Source organism: Labeo rohita, chromosome 17 (assembly GCF_022985175.1).
Source record: "Labeo rohita strain BAU-BD-2019 chromosome 17, IGBB_LRoh.1.0, whole genome shotgun sequence".
Classification (NCBI taxonomy): domain Eukaryota; kingdom Metazoa; phylum Chordata; class Actinopteri; order Cypriniformes; family Cyprinidae; genus Labeo; species Labeo rohita.
This window is the reverse complement of record NC_066885.1, coordinates 9,621,135-9,643,208: the sequence shown is the minus strand read 5'-3', so window position 1 is coordinate 9,643,208 and position 22,074 is coordinate 9,621,135. Positions and strand designations below refer to the sequence as shown.

The following is a 22,074-nucleotide window of genomic DNA, read 5'->3' as shown; positions in this document are numbered from 1 at the left end:
TCCCCATGCTGACCTTAAATAGCCTCTATTGATAGGGAAGCAGTCCTGGCTGTGCTCTATTGCGTCATGTTTATTCTCACCTGCACGTTGGTTTTGGGTTTCCTTATCTTTACACATCTTGTCAGACCAGTTCAGCTTTGGTTTAATGCTGAATGTAGATAAACAGATACGTTACCTGCTAAAAAAAGGATCACTGGCTTTCAGAACGGGAATCTTGATACTGAATCACACAATTATCTGTTCAATCTCAAGTCCATAGCAACAAAAGAAACACAAACAGGACTGAAAATGCACTGCATGTTTATTGCCTGGAGTAAAATACAAAAATACTGGTTATATGCTTCATATGGTATATATATTTATCAGTTTAAAGATACATCATAAGAGTTTCATTCATTCCAAAATATGGTAATAAAATAAATGTTGAACCTTTTTTTTCTTAATACATTGGCTTACAACCCTTCATGCATTTAAACTCGTTATAATTTCTACATGCTTTTGTTTGATTTCGTTAGCTGTCTGAAAATATTTTCCAGTATTTTCTTCCCAAATCAAAGATCTTCGATGAGAAAACTCCCATGCACACAGTGCTGTAAACTAGCTATATTAGCATACATTTAATGATCATATACGGTGATTTTGTAACAGTTGAACCGTTAACACAGTATTGTACAGTCTAGTATAGAACATACAGTATCATTGATGAATCCGGTATAGATCATTAAAGGGTCTGCATTAACATAAAAAGAGATTAAGGAACAGTTCACACACAGATTTGGGTGAACTATTCCTTTAAATACAAATAATAAAGCAGTGCAATAAACTGATATGCCGAGCTTCAACATAACAGTTTCTTTTGGAAAATGCAGCATATTTTCTGTTAAATCTCTTTCTGACCATGCACTATTATTAATGCATTTAACATTAGATAGTGCATCACATATTAATGAAAATTACAGTTTTAACATAGAGATACGCGGAGAGGTCTGAACACGATTTTAAAAGGGCATTTTGCTACAGGATAAAAGCGGTGTGCGTATGTGTAATACTAGTCAAAGCTGTAAAGCCATGCAATTAGCCTCTAAATAATGTTTAACACTACAAACATAAAGCTCAAGGATGCGTTCAAACAGGGCTTTGACTTTTGCCAGCTCTGAATGACAGAGCATTTGTCAGAGAAGCCTTTGTTCTGGACAAAAAATAAACCAAGGCATTCCTTTCATCAAACCATGACCTTAAAGAACCAGTCCTGAAAAAATAACTGAACTCAACCTCTTATGGTTTTGGGCCCTTAGAATTCCCAGCGGAGACACTGCTTGCAAAAAAGGAAAGAAAAGAAAAGAAAAACAGACCAAAAAGGTCAGAGTTCCAACGTTATGTTCAAAAAAGGACATTTCCCCCCAAATAGAGCTATTTTTAACTTAATAATCTATGCCTGCAAAACACTTACAGTAACCTATAACAACAATCAGAGGCCAACCAAGGCCAAAACTCAGTCGTAAAGCTTAACAATGTAACTGTTGAAAGAAAACTATTCTTTGAAAGCATGTGCACCTTAGCTATGGAGTGATACAGGAATGTCTGTATTGATTTTGACCTTTAAAATCAATCAAATTTTAAACACAGTTTAGTTTGAGTGGCCTGAGTAAAACAGCAAACGAAAGATTTTAAATAAGCGGTATGAATAAAAACATGCAGAATTCAGTTTAAATACAAGACATACCACAGTATTAAAACTATTTATAGGAACAGCTCATCTGAAAATTAAAATTAAAATTCTGACATGTGCTCACCCTCATGTCTTTGAAAAAGACATTTTTAGTGCTGTCAAATCGATTAATCGCGATTAATCACATTCAAAATCAAAATTTGTTTACATATGTGTACTGTGTATATTTATATGTATATATAAATATACACAATACACACAATACACACACATATGTAAAACACACTTTCTTTTTGGATGCGAAACAATAAAAATATTAGTGCAGTCAACTCGATTAATCACGATTAATCGCATTCAAAATAAAAGTTTGTTTACATATGTGTGTGTACTGTGTATATGTACACACACACTTTGATTTTGGATGCGAAGCAATAAAAATATTAGTGCTGTCAACTCGATTAATCGCATCCAAAAATCAAAGTTTGTTTACATATGTGTACTGTGTATATCTATATGTATATATAAATATACACAATACACACACATATGTAAAACGCATTTGTATTTTGAATGTGAAGCAATAAAAATATTAGTGCTGTCAAATCGATTAATCACAATTAATCGCATCCACCCTAAAAATTTGTTTACGTGTGTGTACTGTGTATATTTATATGTATATATAAATATACACAGTACACACACATATTACGTAAACATACTTTTAATTTGGATGTGATTAATCGTGATTAATCGATTTAACAGCAATAATATTGTTATTGCTTTAATTCATACAATGAACACCAGTTGGGTCAAAAACAACACTGGACCCCACTAAGGACAAAAAAAATGTGTTACACAAGAAAGTGAGTCAAACATGTTTTAAACAACATGAGGGCGAGTACATGATGGGAGAACATCTTTTTTGGGTGAACGATCCCTTTAGTAACTAGCCACAACAGAACGAACATAAAAACATGAGGGATTTGCTATGGATCCTGAGTAGATGTCTTTAAGGGAGTTTTTCTCTTTGTAAAAGCTGCACTGGTTTCTCCAAATGCCTGTAGAGAAATGAACAGCTTGAATCATGTCGAGCAGGTTGTGAGCGTCTATGCCATCCACCCACACACATTTTCACTCTCTCTCTCACACAAACATACACACAAACACAAGCTTTCTCATCTGCTGGGTCCACCGGTGGGTGTACGGTGGAGTGAGACCAGCTGAGAGCCAAAAATAAAATGACTTAAAACATTAACAGAACAATGATAAAAAATATAAGTATTTGTTATATAAACACCATGGTTTTTTTTAAAAAGCTGCTTTTGTTTGTCGACGCTTAGGTGGGTGGAGGTCCGTCGTAGCGGAGCATGATGTTGAAGGAGCGGGCGAAGTTGTTAGACAGTGAACAGCTGGTGCCCTCGTCCATCATGGGCAGCAGGAAAGCCAGCAGCAGCAGGGCCAACAACAGGAGCTGGAGAGGAAGAGCCACGCGACATACACGGTAAAGGAAGCTGAGACTGCTGTTTGCCTGCAAAACACACAACCACAGATGCGTTCACACTGCAGGTCACCAAATAGCTGTGCTGTTGCATGCTAACTCTGTTTTAGGTGCTTCAAGTGTCCAGCTGTTTAAATCATATTATTTTAACTGCAGTCACTGCTCAACTTTGCAGCAGCAAATCGCTAAATCCAACTGAAAATAAATTACTTTGGTCACTACTCATCACTGTCAGTGTGCATTAGCCTTAATGCAACAACCTAAACTATAAACTAAAAATTCAGCTAAAGTATTAATTTCTATAACTTTTGAAAGGAATAGTGCATAATGTTACAAAGGCTTTTTATAGATAAATGCTGATCTTTTGATCTTTCTATATGTCAAAGAATCCTGAAAAAAAATATTGATAATAAAAAAATAATAAAAATAATGTTTCTTGAACAGCAAATCAGAATATTAGAATGATTTCTGAAGGAATGTGACACTGAAGACTGGACTAATGATGCTGAAAATTAAGCTTTGATCACACAAATAAGTTATATTTTAAAATATATCTAAATAGTTATTTTAAATAGTAAAAAGTTTTCAAAAATTGTACTGTTTTTGCTGGATCAAATAAATGCAGGCTTAGTGAGCAGAAGAGACTACTTTAAAAAACATTAAAAATCTTTCTGTTAAATAACTATGACTGGTAGTGTATATATTTTCTTAGTGTAAAACAAATTTTGGGAGAAATTGTAAAAAAAATGTATTACATGGAAGAAATTTCTACAGATGTTTTGAAGTTATGAAAAAAAATAAATCACTAAAAATGGACTCCTTTGCTGGATAAAAACCCTGAATGACCTTACTGCACTGCATTCTGGAGTTGCCTTATTCAAGAATAATTTTTAAAATGTTTCTCTAAAAAAGTCTTTGTGCCTAGTGTTGTCAAAGTCTCTTCTAGGAATTGGCGACCATATTTGCAATGCCTCCAAGCAATTTTGGGCATGCAAGACCAACACCTATCTACTTGTTGGGGTAAATTTTAAAAACTGCTGGCTGAACTCATATTTAAATACCATATTTCAAATCGACAATACAATCTGATACGAACTGCTCCATTAATATTGCTACTTATCCTTAAATACCTAAAATGCATACATTTTAAGTTGGCCCAGACAGTGCACATGTGCAGTCTTATGCACTTGTCGCAGAACGCAACTAAACCTGCAGTAATGCAATTACATTACCAACTGTCGATTGGCTTTTTTTATTTAGAATGCGGGATTTATTCCACAATATTGGGCATTGCCATTTATCCCATTCGTAGTAATATGAGTGAACCATCATGTTTTTTTAAAGTACTTGTTGCTGTGTACCTAAAAAAATTGCTAAGGTAGATGACTCACTTGATTTATTACAAAAATAATGTGTGCACACAATAAGACCAAATTCAGAGTGTAAAGGTGATTCTCTAGGTTTTAAAAATAATTTTAAATTGCCAACAAGAACACAAAGAAAATGTTTTTTCTTAGTAGAAAAAGCCCATACAGGCCAAATCTCATATAATTCCTCCAAATCATGAGATTACAAAAAGAAATCTCTTTTATACAAACATGGCTTGTGACTTTATGCAGCAACACAGCACCGATCTCTCACTCATTAGCATAATGCATCTGATAAAAAACATCACTATGATTCAGTCACTTTTCCATGACTCACCAGATGCCGAAAACAAATTCACACAGACAAGTGCATACCTGAAAAAAATAAGGAAGTTTTTCAAGCTCCTGTAGAACTGTGGGAGTGAATGTCCACCCACAGCTGCTCAACACCCGCCATCGCTCTGAGATATCTGAACTTAATACAACCCTTTCTATTCAACTGTAGCAAAGCTGAGGAACATGGGAACTCTTTCTCTCTGGGTGTTTGAGAGAGAGTGCAGAAGTACGAGAAAATGAGGAGGAGGAAATGTGGGTGGATGAAAAGCCGAAATCTCTTTCCACACTTTTCTTTTGTCAGCCTCTATTCAGGACAATATAATTATGCTGGAAAGTAATTACAGTAGTACTCAGGCCTGGTGTCATGCATAGAACGACAGACTATTCTTACAGATAAACATCATCCAATCATATCGTTTTGGTCTGATAATCACACAACAGGACAATATATTTGATAACAACAAATAATTATAGATTCTATGCAAACAGCCTGTAATTACAGTTACAGAAAGATTACCTCACTGACAACTGAAGTGTCATCTTCACAATTAGATAACTGTATTTGGTCAGTGACACGGATAATCGAAGTGTGTACAGAAAAACAGAAGATGATGATGGTTTCCATGACAGAGACAGACGCTGTTCAGGTGCACAACATTTACTTGTGTGGACATATGATGCACTAATGAGAACCTAAACATGTTTGCAATGGCAAAATAGAGTCAAAACAAAAATATTCTTTCTGGCCCTCAAATCTGATTGGCTGAGAGGAGTGTGATATTATAGTGACATCAGATCCATTTGAGGTATTTCTCACAGCGAATGTCATGGTGTACACCCAAATCCACTATAACTTTATAAATAATACTATTTTTGTGTCATGGAATGTAGTTTTAAAGTTTGAAACCCCAGGTATTAAGACTTGTATGGCTTAATATATTGTAAATGATGTCTCTTACTGAAATATGTAGTAGAAAACCCATTTTTACATTATTTTAAAAATCCACCTAATTTTGTACATATTTTGAACTATGAGGGGCGCCATTATGATGTGAAATGGCTGTACTCTGAGCTACTGGCGCTGCCTGTTGCTATTTTTACCACAACATAACTCGAAAAATAAAATACTGATACGATGACCACAGTTACTGAAAAAAGCTTACAGGTGGTGATGGATATAAGCGTAGACTTAAACCAAATGCCGTACCCTTGATTTCCCCACAAGGACCCTAAACGCCCCCGGATATCGAGTGAAATCCACACTGAAAAACTCCCTCAGTGGCTGCAGCTTCATGACAAGCTTCGGCATGATTACATCCTGACAGGATGGCATCTAGCGTTTCCTGTCTCTGCCATTTGTATGCTCTTTCAGTAGCTGTGGTCTACTAAACGCCTCAAATGGCATCAGGGCTAAAGTAGAGAGAACAAAGATGCTATCTTTAGAAAGTTTTATTCATTCACATGTATCTTTCCATTCTTTTCTCCTCTTCTTATTGCTATGAAAAGCAGTGAAGACTCACATCACTTCTATAACTGCCCTACGACTGAAAATTACAATCAAAAGGTGCACAATGTGGCATTGAATCAGTATTTGATTTTCCAAATTGTGTATTTCGAGTCGTGCTGAGGTCAAAATAGCAACAGGTGGCGCAAGTTTTTCAAATGCAGCCGTTTCACATAATTGAAATAATGGCGCCCCCCATAGTCCAAAATATTATAAAACGTGGATTTTTAAATAACATAAATTGTCCATGGGTTTTCTACTACATATTTAAGTAAAATACATAATTTATGTTATATTAAGCCATACAAGTCTTAATACCCAGGATTCCCTTTAAGAGTTTTTTTAGGTGATGTTTGTTTTAGGTGATTGTACTTCGTTTAGACTTCAAATATGTGGTTTGTTAATACATAAGGCCTATCTGAAAATTGGTTTCTATGTTTTCAGATATGGAGCATGCTAATTTCAAAATAATTCAAAAGAGGGTTTTTTTTTTTTCAGTGGCCTGAGTAAAACAGCAAACGAAAGGTTTTAAACAAGTGGTATGAATAAAAACATGCACAACTCAGTCTAAATACAAGACATACCACAGTATTAAAATTATTTATAGAAACAGCTCATCTGAAAATTAAAATTCTGTCATTTACTCACATTTACTTATGTCTTCAAATAAGGTTGTTTAGTGCTGTCAATTTGATTATTCGCAATTAACCCTTTAACTGTCACCGTCTGCTCTGTGGGGCGCTTAGTTTACTACACTATATTACAAATAAATTCTAATCTAATCATGACAAACTATATATCATTGGGAAGGTCTAAGACTCCTAAATAGGTATTTTACCACTCTTTTGTGTTACAAGTTATGTAGAAAAAAAACTCAAGAGTGCACCTCAAAAATCTACATCATAACAGGAGTTCTGACCTTTGCCACAAAAAGACTTTCTTTGTTGCCTTTTTCCCTATCACGCAATAAAATCTTAAGAAATTATATATCAACTGAAAACTTAAAATCCTTTGAAAACCATTTTAAAATCAGACATTGAATTACCATGGAAATTGTACATCAAAATCATATTACAACATGTTTTCGTTCAGGAATTATAAAAATGTAACTTTGGATAGTGCATTTTCATGTCTATGTTCAAGATAGGGAGTGACAGTTAAAGGGTTAATCGCATCCAAAATCAAAGTTTGCATATATGTACTGTGTATGTTAATATGTATATATAAATATACACAGTACACACACACATTATGTAAAATACACTTTTATTTTGGATGCGAAACAAAAATATTGGTGCTGTCAAATTGAATAATTGCGATTTATCACATCCAAAATTAAAGTTTGATTACATATAGTATGTGTGTGTTCTGTGTATATTTATATGTGTACAGTAATCAACATTTGAAGTGGATCAAAAAAATTAATCAAAGTTGTCCTAAGACAAGAATGGGTATTGTTTTGGTTTTAGGACAACTTTGATTAAATGTTTTGATCCACTTCAAATGTTGACTACTGTATATATAAATATACGCAGTACACACACATATTATGTAAACACAATTTTATTTTGGATGCGAATAATCGCAATTAATCGATTTGACAGTACTATTTTTTATTATTTTCACCAGTTGGATTGAAAACAACATTGTTTTAAACAGAAGAAATTGAGTCAAACATGTTTGGAACAACATGAGAGTGAGTACATGATGGCAGAACATTTTTGGGTGAACAATCCCTTTAGTAACTAGCTACAACAGAACAAACAGAAAAACATGAGGGATTTGCTATGGATCCTGAGTAATGGAGCATGCTTCAAAATATTTATTTTTTTTTTTTGGCATATTTTGCAGAACTAACTCAACCAATGCATATGTGAATAGTCTTATTAATTGTATGGTAATGCTGCATGTACAAAAAAACATTTCTATCTCCATCCACTAATATCTGCTTATGTAAATAATGGAGGCAAACTCAGAACAGCCTTTTATATGCAGTCAGCAGGGCACCTGCATCTCTTCTCAAGCAGACGTGACCGTTCATGAACAGATGGCCAGAGAGAGAAGGAGTGAGAAGAGAGGTGTTAAAAAAGGTGTGAACGCTGAGAAAACTGAGAAATTACTGAGAAAGATTAACACGCTTCCCAGAGAGACACAGTGGAGCAACTGTCTTGAGGTCTCTAAGTGGCCCATGGGGCCAAAAAATAGCATTTGTTATTGAGGGCTAAGAGGACGATTTGGTTCAGGCCTTTAAAACGCTATTTATGAGCCCCTGTTTTAAAGCCCTCCAACTAATCCAGCTCAACAGTGTCTCACTTCACTTGAGAATGCTTACAAACTCTTAAAAGTTCGACATGAAACGGCATTCAAAAACCATTTTGTCAAACACAATGATCTGAACTGCCAAATAAGCACCTTCTTTCACAATTATTAATCATAGGCCCTTGTTACATTGCAGAAACAAACTCCACCAGCCTCAGTTGGTGTCAATAAATAAATACTTTCAGTTCTCTTCTAGACCTGAAAAGGGAATACTTTCTCTCAAAAAGGCTTCAAACATTTTCCACTGTGAGATCAGAGAGATTTTGAAACTCACTTTAAACACAAGCCCACTCACAGCGTCAAGGCCTACGTTCAAAGAATAAAACCTACCTTTCCAGCTCGGACATGCTCCTGTCCCTGTCCACTGACACCCTGAAACAAACAGAAACATTTGGTTTAGTTAGTTACATCCGGCTGCAAGCTGCTACCCCCTTGTGGCGGACACATGATACTACATCAAAATCTGTTTTGGTTAGTGGAGAAATCACATAGTATATGATATATGGCTCTTTCCTGGTATTCATTATATAATAATTTTCTTCACCATTTTTCAAAACCGAAGGCAGTTAAAATGATGGCTTCAGGTTAAAAAGACATTTTGTGGCACAAGCAAAAAAAAAAAAAAGGGAATAATATTAAAAAAATAATAAAAAGAATTAGTTGTCACAGATTTTCTTTGTACCTGTTGTTTTAGCAGACCTCTGAGGTCACCAGCCTCTTTAAGTTTGGACTTGTATAACATCCAGCGATAACGCAGATCTTCTAGTTCCACATCCTCCTCTGCTGACTTACTCTGCCGACCGGCCAACAACTTCTGAAACTGACTCTGACCCCAGGCTACACTGGCATGTAGACCCTATTCATATTCATAAAAAAAAAAAAAAAAAAAAAATCAGGACAATTACTATGCAGGGTTTGTACTGTACTTGTTAAAGATCTGTGCTCACAATTGGATCATAATCCAGTTATTTTGAGCTTTTATGGTTTTCTGAGGAAAGTGCAGTATTATACAAAAGTTTGGGATTGGAATTTTTGAAAGAAGTCTCTTGCGCTTATTAAGGCTGCTTTTATTTAATCAAAAATACAGGAAATACTTAAGTACTGTGAAATATTAAAATAACTCCATTTTAGTATACTTTAAAATGTATCTGATGGCAAAGATGCATTTTTAGCAGGCATTACTTCAGTCTTCAGTGTTTAGTGCCACGTTAAAAAATAAATCTAAAATTACAAGATTAAAGTCGACATATTTTGAGAATAAAGTCGAAATATTTCAAGAATAAAGTTGAAATTTAGAGAATTAAATCACAGATGCTCATTTTAACTGGTTAACCATTAACTGACAGAAAGAATTTTGACCGAATGATACAATCAGTTTAATGGTTTAAAAGGTCATTTAATTGTTTCTTTTTTTTTTTTTTTTTTTTTGAGTAATTTATTGAAAAAACGTTTGCTGGATTGTTAAAATAAAATGAAATTGCATTTTTGAGAGAGAGAGAGAAAAAAAAAAAAAGATAAATCGCGTAGGCCTATAACGTTAAGTCTCATTTTATTATTAAATTCAGAAATAGACCTTATGCCAACACAAAATGTTTACAAGCACTATAAATATATACTAGGCTATTTTAGTTCCCTGTTTTAGTGCTGCTTTTTGCGCATGTAAAATTAATCCCTGGGAAACAAATTTTGGTATTTTTAACGGGTCACAGACACTTATCCTTCCTGAAATAATTAAATTCGAATTTAAAATAATCTTGTCGGTTAACGGTTAATAAACGGTTAACGAGCAATGAACGGTAAATGAACATACCTAATTTAAATCATAGCAATTAAAATTTAAATATTTTGAGAGTATAGTCTGTGCATGCAAATGGCCTGGATTGACACTGTGAGAAGTTGCCAAGCCAATGGAATTTACTTGAATATATGTGCAATTATTAGCAAAAATCATACCATGTGTTCTACTCACAGGGACAGTATGCTTGGAAATATTTCCCATCTTCGATTGCATTCATTAGGCCTTTTTGTAGTGCGCCAGCCACCCAATAATAGCATTAAGCTTTGTGCTTTTGGTACTTTTATTACAAAACAAAGTCTCAGCTTTCAAAATCTGTCAGTTTTATAGTGAAATACAAACAATGTGTCTTGCAATAATGCTTTTTTCGTCTTTTCAATTACAATGAGACATTCGTTTCATTAAATTACACTGTTTTCTTTGTGAAAATTCCACCACCTACTATGCAAAACCGTCTGTGGCATCCAATCTTTCATTCCTCACATGTATTTAATTAAAAACAGCAATAAAACGTTTTAAAGGCTGCTTTGTTGCTTTTAATGTAACACAGCTTAGCTTTCAAATTCTATCAGTTTTATCACGAAATGCAAATTATAAATGTGTTTTTCCTCTTTATTTCAAGTTTATATAAACATGAAGAAACATCAGAAGGAATGACAAAAAAGAAATGAAATGAAATGTTTCAATGAAGTGAATGAAATGAATGTCTTATTGTAATTGGAATAATGATTGATTCACATGCCGCTTAAACTGAGGCAAATACAGCAATCTGTCATGGCACATTTAAGAGTGTGAAAAACACATTATTGCAATTGACATATTGTTTGAATTTCACTATAAAACAGATTTTGGAATATCTCCCAGTGCTGCCAGTCCAGGCCATTTGCATGTGCAAATGTGCAATCTCGTAATTGTTACGAATTAATTCTTGTAATTTTGACTTTATTCTCAAAACATTTCGACTTTATTCTTGAAACACTTAAGACTTTATGCTCGTATTTTTGACTTTATTCTCAAAACATTTCGACTTTATTCTCGTAATTTCGACTTTATTCTTGTGATATTTAGACTTTATTCTCAAAATATTTTGACTTTATTCCAAAAAATTTTTAATTTAATTCTCAAAACACTTCAACTTTATTCTCTAAACACTTCAACTTTATTCTCGTAATTTTGACTTTATTCTCGAAACACTTCGACTTTATTCTCATAATTTTGAGACCTTTTTTATTTATTTTAATTTACATTCTGATTAGGCTCGTTTAAGTTACTAAAGAGTTTACAGGAACAAAGTATGTGATAGAAACTCCAGGAACAGTTCTGTTATCAGTTGTAATAGCAAATAAAATTTCTCTCTTTCCATTTGACAGATAAAATCTAATTCAGTCATCAGTTTTTAATGATAATACTGAGTAATTTAACCGTTTCTTTATAGAAAAATAGCTGATAAAAATGCTTTGCAATTTAATTTCAGTACACTTAGAACACCTTATGAGCACATTACATTGTAGTATCCAGTAATTATACTACAGAACACCTATAGTATAATACTATAGACCAGTAAGACCACCTATGAATTGCCATTCAATGGCTTTTCCCAAATCAGAGCTGTGAAGCTGTGGCTGTCAATGTGACACAGTGGCTGTCAGCTCAACTGTCATCAGATATGACAGCTTCCAGGAAGTTGTGAAGTTTAAAAATTTTCCAAGCCTAGGGTAAAACCTGAGCATAAGCCTTTCAATGCTTCACAGATCTGCAGCTACAACGGCACTGATGTAAACTGTGTACGGCACACTACACATCAGATTCCCATAGACATGTAGCTTCACATGCTGAAAATGATCCAGCATGTTCGGTGTGACCAAAGTAAAACATCACACTGCGCTTTGTTGAATAAGATATCAAAGCTATCAAAGATTGTTTTTTACTCTAAGACTTTTTGAAATCTTGGATTCCATATAAAACATTAATCAAAAACAGATAAAAAGAAAGCAAAAAAATGTAACAAACACCACCAACCTTGAGTGTATTCTGTTTTATCCTCAGTTCTTTAGCGCTCAAGGATCTTTGGTTGTTCAGAATTTCTGTGAGTTTGTCGTTTTCCTTGTGAAGCCACACTTCAAACTCTCTCCTCTGAGCCTCCATATCAGCATGACGCTGGGGCCCCTGAGAGCCCATCTGCAGCAGAAATGAAAAGAGACATCCCTCTGTCCGTTTATGATTATAGCCTAGGTGCTGCTTGCATAATAGTGGCTTTAGGGCTGGGTGATCTAGCTAAAAATGTATCTCCATATTTTTTATGTATTTTGATGATTGCACATCTCTTTTTATATATATTTAAAAATATATAAAATACCTGAAATAGTGCCAGACTCAGAGTATGACTCAACATGTTTAATAATTAGTGCTGTCAAAATCAGCATGTTAACACAGGGGCAGAGCTAGGGTTGGCCACCCCACTCACAACTGTTGCTTCTGTCCCTTTTTTCTTGACAAGAAGTGTTTATTTAGTCACAGAATGTCTTCAAACAGTCAAAGGAGAGCGAGAAGTCACAGGTGACGAGGGAGCTTCAGTAGAACAACAGTGAACGGCGACCAGATGAGATGTTGTCGGGCCGTATGTCAGTAAAAGCGAAATTTCCTGTCCTGTCAGCCGTTATACTGTGCTCCTGTAGCATGCATGCTTTAATTGCATGCACAAATGTGGTGGCATACGCTATAGCCTCTATTATTTCATATTAAAGCGTGAATGAAATTACGAGCAGATCCATGTCACGTTCAGCAGGGGCAGCTATTAAATTAATAGCAGCCAAATAACCTAATAAACTAGCTGCAGAGATGTATATTAATCAAATAACAAAAAAAGAGGAAATCAATAACTTTTGTAGCTTTAAGGATTCGTCTATAATTAATTCAATATTTAGTGTTTGATAACGTTATTCAATTTTTGTGTATATTAAATTTCTATTCCTACTTGCTGCAGGGCAAGATAGTTTTATGTTCACGTAACTTAGAAGTTGTTATATGAAATAATTTTAAAAGTCTAATAAATCTTAAAATTAATAGCTCTCAATTATATAGTATTGCTGAATGACTATAGGCAATGGTTAAATATTAGAGAAAAAAATAATTTCCTAGAGACATCAGTAATATTGGTATCAGTGATACTCACAAATATTAACAAACATTAAAAATATACTGTCTTTATGTTGTTTCTACATTAATTTGTAAATTGTGAAATTATTGCAATGTAGTTTAATATATAAAGTATATTTAACAACTGTAATGTTAGGCCATTAAGCGTAATTAATTTCAGAAAAAAATGTGCGAATAATTAATTTTTTTTAATTGAATGACAGCACTATTAATAATGTAAATTCAAATAAAAATCTAGTTTAAAATAATAGACATGTTTTCCATGTGTTTTTCACTAAATGAAGAAACAATTATTTTTTTCTCTACTGCCCAAAAGTTTTTTTGAATACGTTTTTAAGTTCACCAAAACTACATTTATTTAATCAAAAACAGAAAAACAATAAAACTGTGAAATATTATTACAAATTAATTTATTTTTTCTATTTTGATATATTTTTTAAATGCAAAAACTGCATCAAATAAAAGCACTAGAATATGTACTATGTAACTGAATTACATTGCAAGCAAAATCATTGCAAATACTTTGCATATTTTGATATAATGCCCAGCCCTAATGGTAACTGTCAAAAAACATGTTTTAATCATCCTTACCTGAGTGTCATCAGAGGGCATCTGTGATGGCCGCTTCCTTTTCTGTGCGTCAGAGTCAGTCCCACTTAAAAAGCTGTATCTGCTTTTTATATCCAGGTCTTCAATCCCAGAAGCAGATATGTGTTGTTCAACCCATTCCCCAGTCCGACCACCAGTGCTGATCAAGTCACTTTCGTCTATTCCAGTCCACTTCCTGTTCACATTACGGTCACCTCCAGATATGACTGCATCTACCTCATCATCCATGGACTGGTCTTGGTAACGCCACTCTCGTCTCCAGACCTCTGAACCTCCTTGTCTTGAGTCGCCCTCAGGGAGCACAATTCGAATTCGATCTGGTTTTGCTTCCATGTTCCTCTCCAGTTGTGGGTGGCCTGTTGATTTTGATCCATGGTAGGATCTCTGATGCTGGTCTGTTCCTTCATCTCCTTTGGCAAATCCCACTTCAAAGTCTGAAGTCGTTCCCTGGTGATGGCCTTCAGCCCATCTGTCCAGCAACTCGGTTCTCTGTAATTGGGAGTCTTGGTTGCCTGTGGCTGCCTGCCTATTCAGAAGGCTAATAAATTAAGGTGAAAGTAATAAATAGGTTGTCAGAAAATTTTTTATTTTACATACAGTAGTGCTAAAGTAGGGCCAGGTCAGTGATTAATCAGCCAATATTTGTCTACTTTGAAGTATTTTACACTGAAAAATTACACTTATCACCTACTTTGTTTAAAAGCAGATGCTACATTCTGGATGTTTGTTCAACTTCTGACTAGTAAACATCATGTGAACAGCATTGACTCAACAAGCAATCAACAATAATTATAATCAAGATGACCAGATGAACTGGGTGCAGTACAAACAGAATGTGAAATATGTCTGCTGCAATTCCTATGAGGATTGTTCATCAGGTATGACAAAATAATCATAATTATGACTCCTTGAGTCATAGTTTCTCTCCATTTACTACCATCAACACCCAGTATTATTGTAAACATTGTTTTTTCTAACCTGTAAAGATTGAGACTAAGCGTGTGGAGGGACATCCAGGTTTCTCTGAGGCGTTTAAGGTCTTGCTGGATGTGAACTTTGCCTTCATCTGAGGTTCTGGCCAGCACAGTCTGACCCTGAGCCTCCGTCTGATGAAGCTGAAGCTCCTTCTCTGGAAACTCTCCTAGCGCCCTCTAGAGGTGCAACAACAGAGATACAAGACTGAGTCGAAAATACTACAAACATGCATGCACAAGCAAGCATTCATTTGCTTTTGTGACATGATCCTAGAAACAGAAATACATCAAGTTTTTGACTCTTCTTAAATATCATAAAATGGGTTAAAGTGAATAATTTTTTTATCTCTCATAAAAATTTACTATGATAATCATGATTCATGACAAAATACAAGTGCTGCAAAAAAATAAATAAATGATTAAAAAAATAAAAATAAAATAAAAATTAATCTATCAGTGGGCAACAAGTACACAATTACATCATGGTAATCTTAAAATAAAATCTAAAAGAAATAAAATTATTCTAACAGTGGGCAATATAAGAATACATTTATATGTTAATCTGGAAATAAAATAAAATAAAAATGAATGTATCAGCGGGCAACATAAATACACATTTACATCATGGTAATATGGAAATAAAATCTAAAATAAATAGAAATAATATATCAGTGGGCAATATCAGAATACATTTATATCATGTTAATCTGGAAATAAAATAAAATAAAATAAATAATCTATCAGTGGGTAAAGAAAACATTTATATTATGATAATCTGAAAATAAAATGAAATATAAAATAAAATAAATAAAAATAATGAATCAGTGGGTAAAAAATACATGATAATCTGAAAATTAAAAATAAAATTAAATAAAAATAATCTATCAGTGGGTAAAGAAAACATTTATATCATGATAATCTGAAAATAAAATAAAATAATCTATCAGTGGGTGAAGAATACATTTATATCATGGTAATCTGGAAATAAAATGATAAAATGAAATAAAAATGAATCTATCAGTGGGCAACATAAGTACACAATTACATCATGGCAATCTTGAAATAAAATCTAAAAGAAATAAAATTCATCTAACAGTGGGCAATATAAGAATACATTCATATGTTAATCTGATTATTAGATTATTATGTTAATGTTTTAGAATACTATGCTTTATAATCTTTGGCTTCTTCATTCAGATTATTGAACAAATATCAACATATTAATTTATTATTTAAATATAATAATAATAATAATAATACTAGATTAAAATATGTTCCTTTCAAATATTTAAAATATGAAAGCTTTGAGAAGCTTTGTTATGTTTTTTTATCATGTTCCCTTTAGTACACGTAACATAAGTTTCTTGCTCATCGGTGTACCTCAGCCTCATGCTGGCGGTTATCGATGCTCCATTCCCCATCCGATCCGTGAAACGACTCTAGTTTTTGTCTCATGATCATTAACCATTTCTCCATATTCAGAATATTGTCATGGAAACTCTCATGTTCTGCAATGTTCTCCTCACTTTCATTCACCTTTATCTGAAATGAAGAGCAACACATATACACATAAATACACACATACATTATGAACCTGAAACATATGTGAGAAGGATTTTAATGCAGTAAAATTCTGGTATCTTATCCAAAAAGAAAAAAATCTCTTCGGGCCACAAGTGTGCATTAAAACTGAAATAAGGAGGTTTGATCAAGGCCTTCATAGTCATCTTCTTCATCATCATCATGATCAACACACAGCGGGAGGTGTGAAAACCAGGGTGTGATCGCAGCGGTTTCCACAGATCTTCAGGGTTAAATCAGAATCACTTGTGAAGTTGGGCATTTTTGAAGTGGCTAGTAAAAAGACATGTAGCCTCCCCTCTCATTATTCTGAATTTCGTATGTCTATCAATTAGCAATAAAAATATTATGAATGTGAGGAACAGTTCATTCAAACAAGAAAATTAACTTACTCTTTGAAAATCCTCCCTATGTAGCAGCTCTCAAATTCATAACTCCATAGATATTTTTTTTTTTTAAAGGGTTACATTTAGTATCATGGATGCCTGAGCACAGGATCTAATAATTCATGTTCACATAATATTTGTACAGTTGTAAGGCCGATGCATGAGCATAATATGATTGGTTAAAATTTAGAATAAACTGCACATCTGAGAAAAGCGCTTATGTTTTTCCTAGACACACTTTTGAAAATCTTTAACTGTTCCATAGAATTATTTCCATGAAAACAAATCTAAAATTCTAATTCAATTTATGCTGCTCTTTTGAACTTTTTATTCATTTAAGAATCCTGAAAAAAAAAACCCATCATGGTTTACACAAAAATCTTAAGCAGTTTTCAGTGATAAAAATAATAAGAAATGTCTCTTAAACACCATATTAGCATATATCTGAATGATTTCTGAAGGATCATGTGACACTGAAAACTAGAGTAATGGCTCCAGAAAAATTCATTTCCAAAATTTATGGTCACAGGAATAAATTACATTTTAAAAGAATTAAAACAGATAACAGTCATTTTAAACTGTAAATGTGTTTTTTATTGTATTTTGATCAAATAAATGCAGTCTTAGTGAGCAAAATAGACTTAAATTGGAACAATTAAATAGAGGACCCTATGAAATCAGTTTTATTTTTTATTTTTTTTTCCCCAAATTCCATTTTATTCCTGTTTTTTCAGTTTTAATTTTTCTCGATTGTAGACTCTGTTTTAATGGTTAAATTAAATTTTATTCATCAAAAAGCATGTCTATTTAATTGAAATCGTGAAACGATATTGAACAGCAATGTATTAAAAGTTTAACAAAAAAAGTTATATTTTCAAGGCTCTATGAAATATGTTTTATTTTTTCCCAAATTCAATTTTATTTTGTTTCCTGATTCCGTTCTTCCAGTTTTCATTTTTCTGGATTCATTTTTTTTAGATTTCATTTTTCTGGATTCGTTTTTTTTCTTTTTTTCATTTGAATTTATCTAGACTCTATTTTAATGGTGAAATAAAATTATTCATCAAAATGCATGTCTATTTAATTTAAATCATGAAACAATATTAGACAGCAATTTTTTAAAAGTTTAGCAAAAGTTAAATTTTCAAGGCCCTATGAAATATGTTTATTTTTACTAAATTCTGTTTTCCATTAATTGTTCTGGATTCCATTTTAAAGGTTTTATACATTAATAATCAAAAGCATCTCTAATTAATTGATTTTATTACAAAAATATTTATTATTATTATTATTTTATTTATTTCTGGTAAATAATTTTTCTGGTAAATATTCCTTTAAAAATAATATTTTTTTTAATAATAATTTTATTAGTAGTAGTAGTACTATTATTATATCAAGTTATATTTCTATCACAGTTTCTTCAAGTTAAACTGAACTTTTATTTTGGTTGCTGTGAAGCCCTTTATATTTCTGTTTGTGTATGATATGACTGTAAAAGAAACGGTAAAGTGCTTCTAAAATGTCTCTTAGAGCAGTTCTGGAGATGTTGTTCCTGTTTTCATGCACTCAAATTGAGGCGGCAGAGGCTGAAAACACTGTGCTTCAGTATTTTCAGTACTTTAGATGTATATATCCATAATTTGGCAAATTCCGTGATATTCTGCGTTACAATAAATACAGTAAATTCTGTTTTTATGACTGGATTCGGCAATTTTTGTCCGCATTTTCATAAGGCCCTAACAATAAGAATTTGGAACAATATGAAGGTTAAAGGTGACAGAGTTGCAATTTTTCGATGACAACTTGAATGAAATTTACAAGCACGGGACATTAAAAGAATATTGAGCAGAACAAATCTTACCCGAACCGCCTTGTACAGCAAATTCCAATCCGCATTCAGACGCTCAAACTTTGTCCTGTTTGTAGGGTTGGAGGACACCAGGGTCTCGAGAGCTATGATATGTGCTTCACAATCTTCCAAGTCCTTCCTAATGACCTGCAGAGAGAGACACACTCATTTTACATTCAGTGTGCCACTAGAGAGTCTTTCCCGCTCCCACCTGGACAAGCCACTCTGATCAATCAGCGCAAACACATTGAGCTCAGCGTGACATAACTCCTAGCTCCCTAAATTATTCACATGACTCTTTTAGTGTGTGCCGAAAGACGATCTAATCAAAAGTCACTGTACATCTACAGCGTACCACATGCAGAGATTAAAACCAAAACAGCTGTTTAAAAAGAAACTCAAGAAAGCTGCGCGCAAAGCAAAACTTTCTTGAAGTCGGAAACAGCTATATGCTTCTGTTTTCTATGCTGCTCACCCGGAGTTGGTCGGCCTGGGTCTTTTTGGCAAGAATGTCAGGTTGAAGTCCATCCATCGCGATGAACCGCTCCTTTATGGAGGTTAGTTTTTTGTGTATGGAGTCATAGGCGTCTGAAAAGTCCTTCGTCTTTGATATCAAACCCTAAGGGCATTCACAGGACAGCACATGATATGGGGTGTTTAGACAGAATGTATAAAGTTTAAGACAGAGATCTGCATCTCTTTTGACAAAGCGTTATTTTTATTTTTTTTTTTCGTGCTAATGCCAGACTGAACAGATTTCTATCAGTGGGTAGTATAAGAACACATTTATATCATGGTAATCTGAAAATAAAATAAAATAAAAATTTATCAGTGGGCAATATAAGAACACATATCATGATAATGTAAAAATAAAATAAAAAAATAAAATACATCTATCAGTGGACGATATAAGAATACATTTGTATCATGGTAATATGGAAATAAAACATAAAAAATAAAAATAATCTATCAGTGGGCAATATAAAAACACATTTTTATCATGATAATCTGGAAAAAAAAATATAACAGAAAATTACATTTAAGTTAAATAAAATTAAATAAAAAATAAAATCTATCAATGGACAATATAAAAATACATTTATATCAAGATAATCTGGAAAAATAAATAAAATAAAATAAAATATAAAATAAAATAAAATAAAAAATAATCTATAAGTGGGTGATATAAGAGTACATTGATAATATGGTAATCTGGAAATAAAAAATAAAATAGAATAAAAAAATAAAATTAAATAATAAAAATAAAATTAAAAAAATAATCTATCAGTAGACAGCATTAAAATACATTTATATTATGATAATCTGGATTAAAAAATAATAAAATAAAATAAAATAAAATAAAATAAAATAAAATAAAATAAAATAAAATACAATACAATACAATACAATACAATACAATACAATACATCTATCAGTGGGTGATATAAGAATACATTTATATTATGGTAAACCGGATATAAAATGAATGAAAAATAACCAATTAGTGGGGGAAGAATACATTTATATCATGGTAATCTGGAAATAAAATAATCTTTTAGTGAGCAACACGTATAAGGTTTAAGACTGGGATCTGCATCCCTAAAAGCGAGAAATATAAAAACAAATTTATAACATGAAACTGAAAATGAATAAAATAAAATAAAAAAAATTATATAAATAAAAAGAATCTATCAGTGGGCGAACAACACATTTACCTAACGATGATCTGGAAATATAAAATAAAATAAACAATAATCTATCGGTGGGCAATATAAGAATACATTTATGTCATGATAATCTGAAAATTAAAAAAAAAAAAAAAAAAAAAAAAAAAAAAATCAAAAAATTAAATTAAATAATTTATCGTGAGTGATAACATCTGAAGGAGAGTCAAAAATGAAGAATGAAGTACATTTTTTTTTGGAAAATACTGTTTTATCTGCCTACACACATTTACACAAACAAATAGGGCTTCTCTTTTTTTCAGACAGACATAATATGCATTAACTTCGACCACATTTTATGCTATGCAAGACTATGCATGTTACGGCTAATGGCAGGGTAAAGAGCATTGATGTAGCTCAGGCATTTACAGTCTGTACATAGAGCAGGAAAATTTTGAGCTGAGGCTGGTGGGGTACCTGCAGGCGGTTCTTGCGCTGTAGGAGCTGGCTGTGGAGTAAGTCTCTCTTCCTCACATCCCCGCTGAGCTCTTCCAACAGATCGTCAGCTTTCTCTTGGCCAAAAACTGAGCTGAGCAGATCACTCTTTACCTGGAGCAAACTCAAGCGCTCCTGGAGCTGCACGCTGTTTTTAAGTAACTTCTACAAAGAATAAAACAAAAGAAGAAAGAGCACACTCTATAACTTCAAAGAGAACAAAGCACTAACACAGAATTAAGGTGCCAAGATTAAGGCAAAACACACTGCAAATGCTAAAATACAATATGAACATATCCACAATAGAACATAGCATAAACAGGACCTATAACCTTTATTTTCCCAAAACAAAGTAGAAATCAGCTGTCAAAAATACTCAGCGGGAAAACATCACAACATTAAGAGTGGAGGGGAAAAAGGCTGACCTTCAATAGAACACAACTTTCTCCATCAGGGGTTCAGGGCTTAACAAAACCCAAAATGAGAGAGATTCAAACCATAGTATCACACAGTAATGTTACTTACACTACCAGTCCAAAGTTTTTGGGCAATATGATTTTCTTTTCTGCTAACCAAGCCTGCATTTAGTTGATCCAAAATACAGCAAAAGCAGTAATATTGTGAAATATGTTTACTATTTAAAATAACTGCTTTCTATTTGAATATATTTTAACATGTCATTTATTTTTGATCAAAGCTTAATTTTCAGCATCATTACTCCAGTCTTCAGTGTCACATTAAATATTCAGTGTTCAAGAAAAAATGTATTATTATTATTATTATTATCATCATCATCATCATCATCATCAATATTTAAAACAGTTCAGCACATTTTTTCAGGATTCCTTGATGAACAGAAAGATCCAAAGATC

General features: G+C 33.0%; 1 protein-coding gene across 2 annotated transcripts in view; it reads right to left on the bottom strand.

The window, feature by feature from the left end:
- Window positions 1-283: 283 nt before the first annotated feature.
- syne3 (spectrin repeat containing, nuclear envelope family member 3) overlaps window positions 284-22,074 on the bottom strand; it is a 35,059-nt gene continuing 13,268 nt past the window's right edge. The window contains exons 9-18 of one of the 2 annotated variants that reach the window (XM_051133917.1): window positions 21,185-21,367; window positions 19,519-19,662; window positions 19,056-19,190; window positions 16,608-16,769; window positions 15,232-15,404; window positions 14,236-14,791; window positions 12,508-12,666; window positions 9,376-9,549; window positions 9,024-9,065; window positions 284-3,197 (exon numbers count right to left, since the gene is read on the bottom strand). In XM_051133917.1, coding sequence (XP_050989874.1) covers window positions 3,006-3,197; window positions 9,024-9,065; window positions 9,376-9,549; window positions 12,508-12,666; window positions 14,236-14,791; window positions 15,232-15,404; window positions 16,608-16,769; window positions 19,056-19,190; window positions 19,519-19,662; window positions 21,185-21,367 — 1,920 coding nt within the window. In that variant the 3' untranslated portion in view covers window positions 284-3,005. The remainder of the gene's footprint in view (window positions 3,198-9,023; window positions 9,066-9,375; window positions 9,550-12,507; window positions 12,667-14,235; window positions 14,792-15,231; window positions 15,405-16,607; window positions 16,770-19,055; window positions 19,191-19,518; window positions 19,663-21,184; window positions 21,368-22,074) is intronic. The other variant, XM_051133918.1, reaches the window with a different exon arrangement.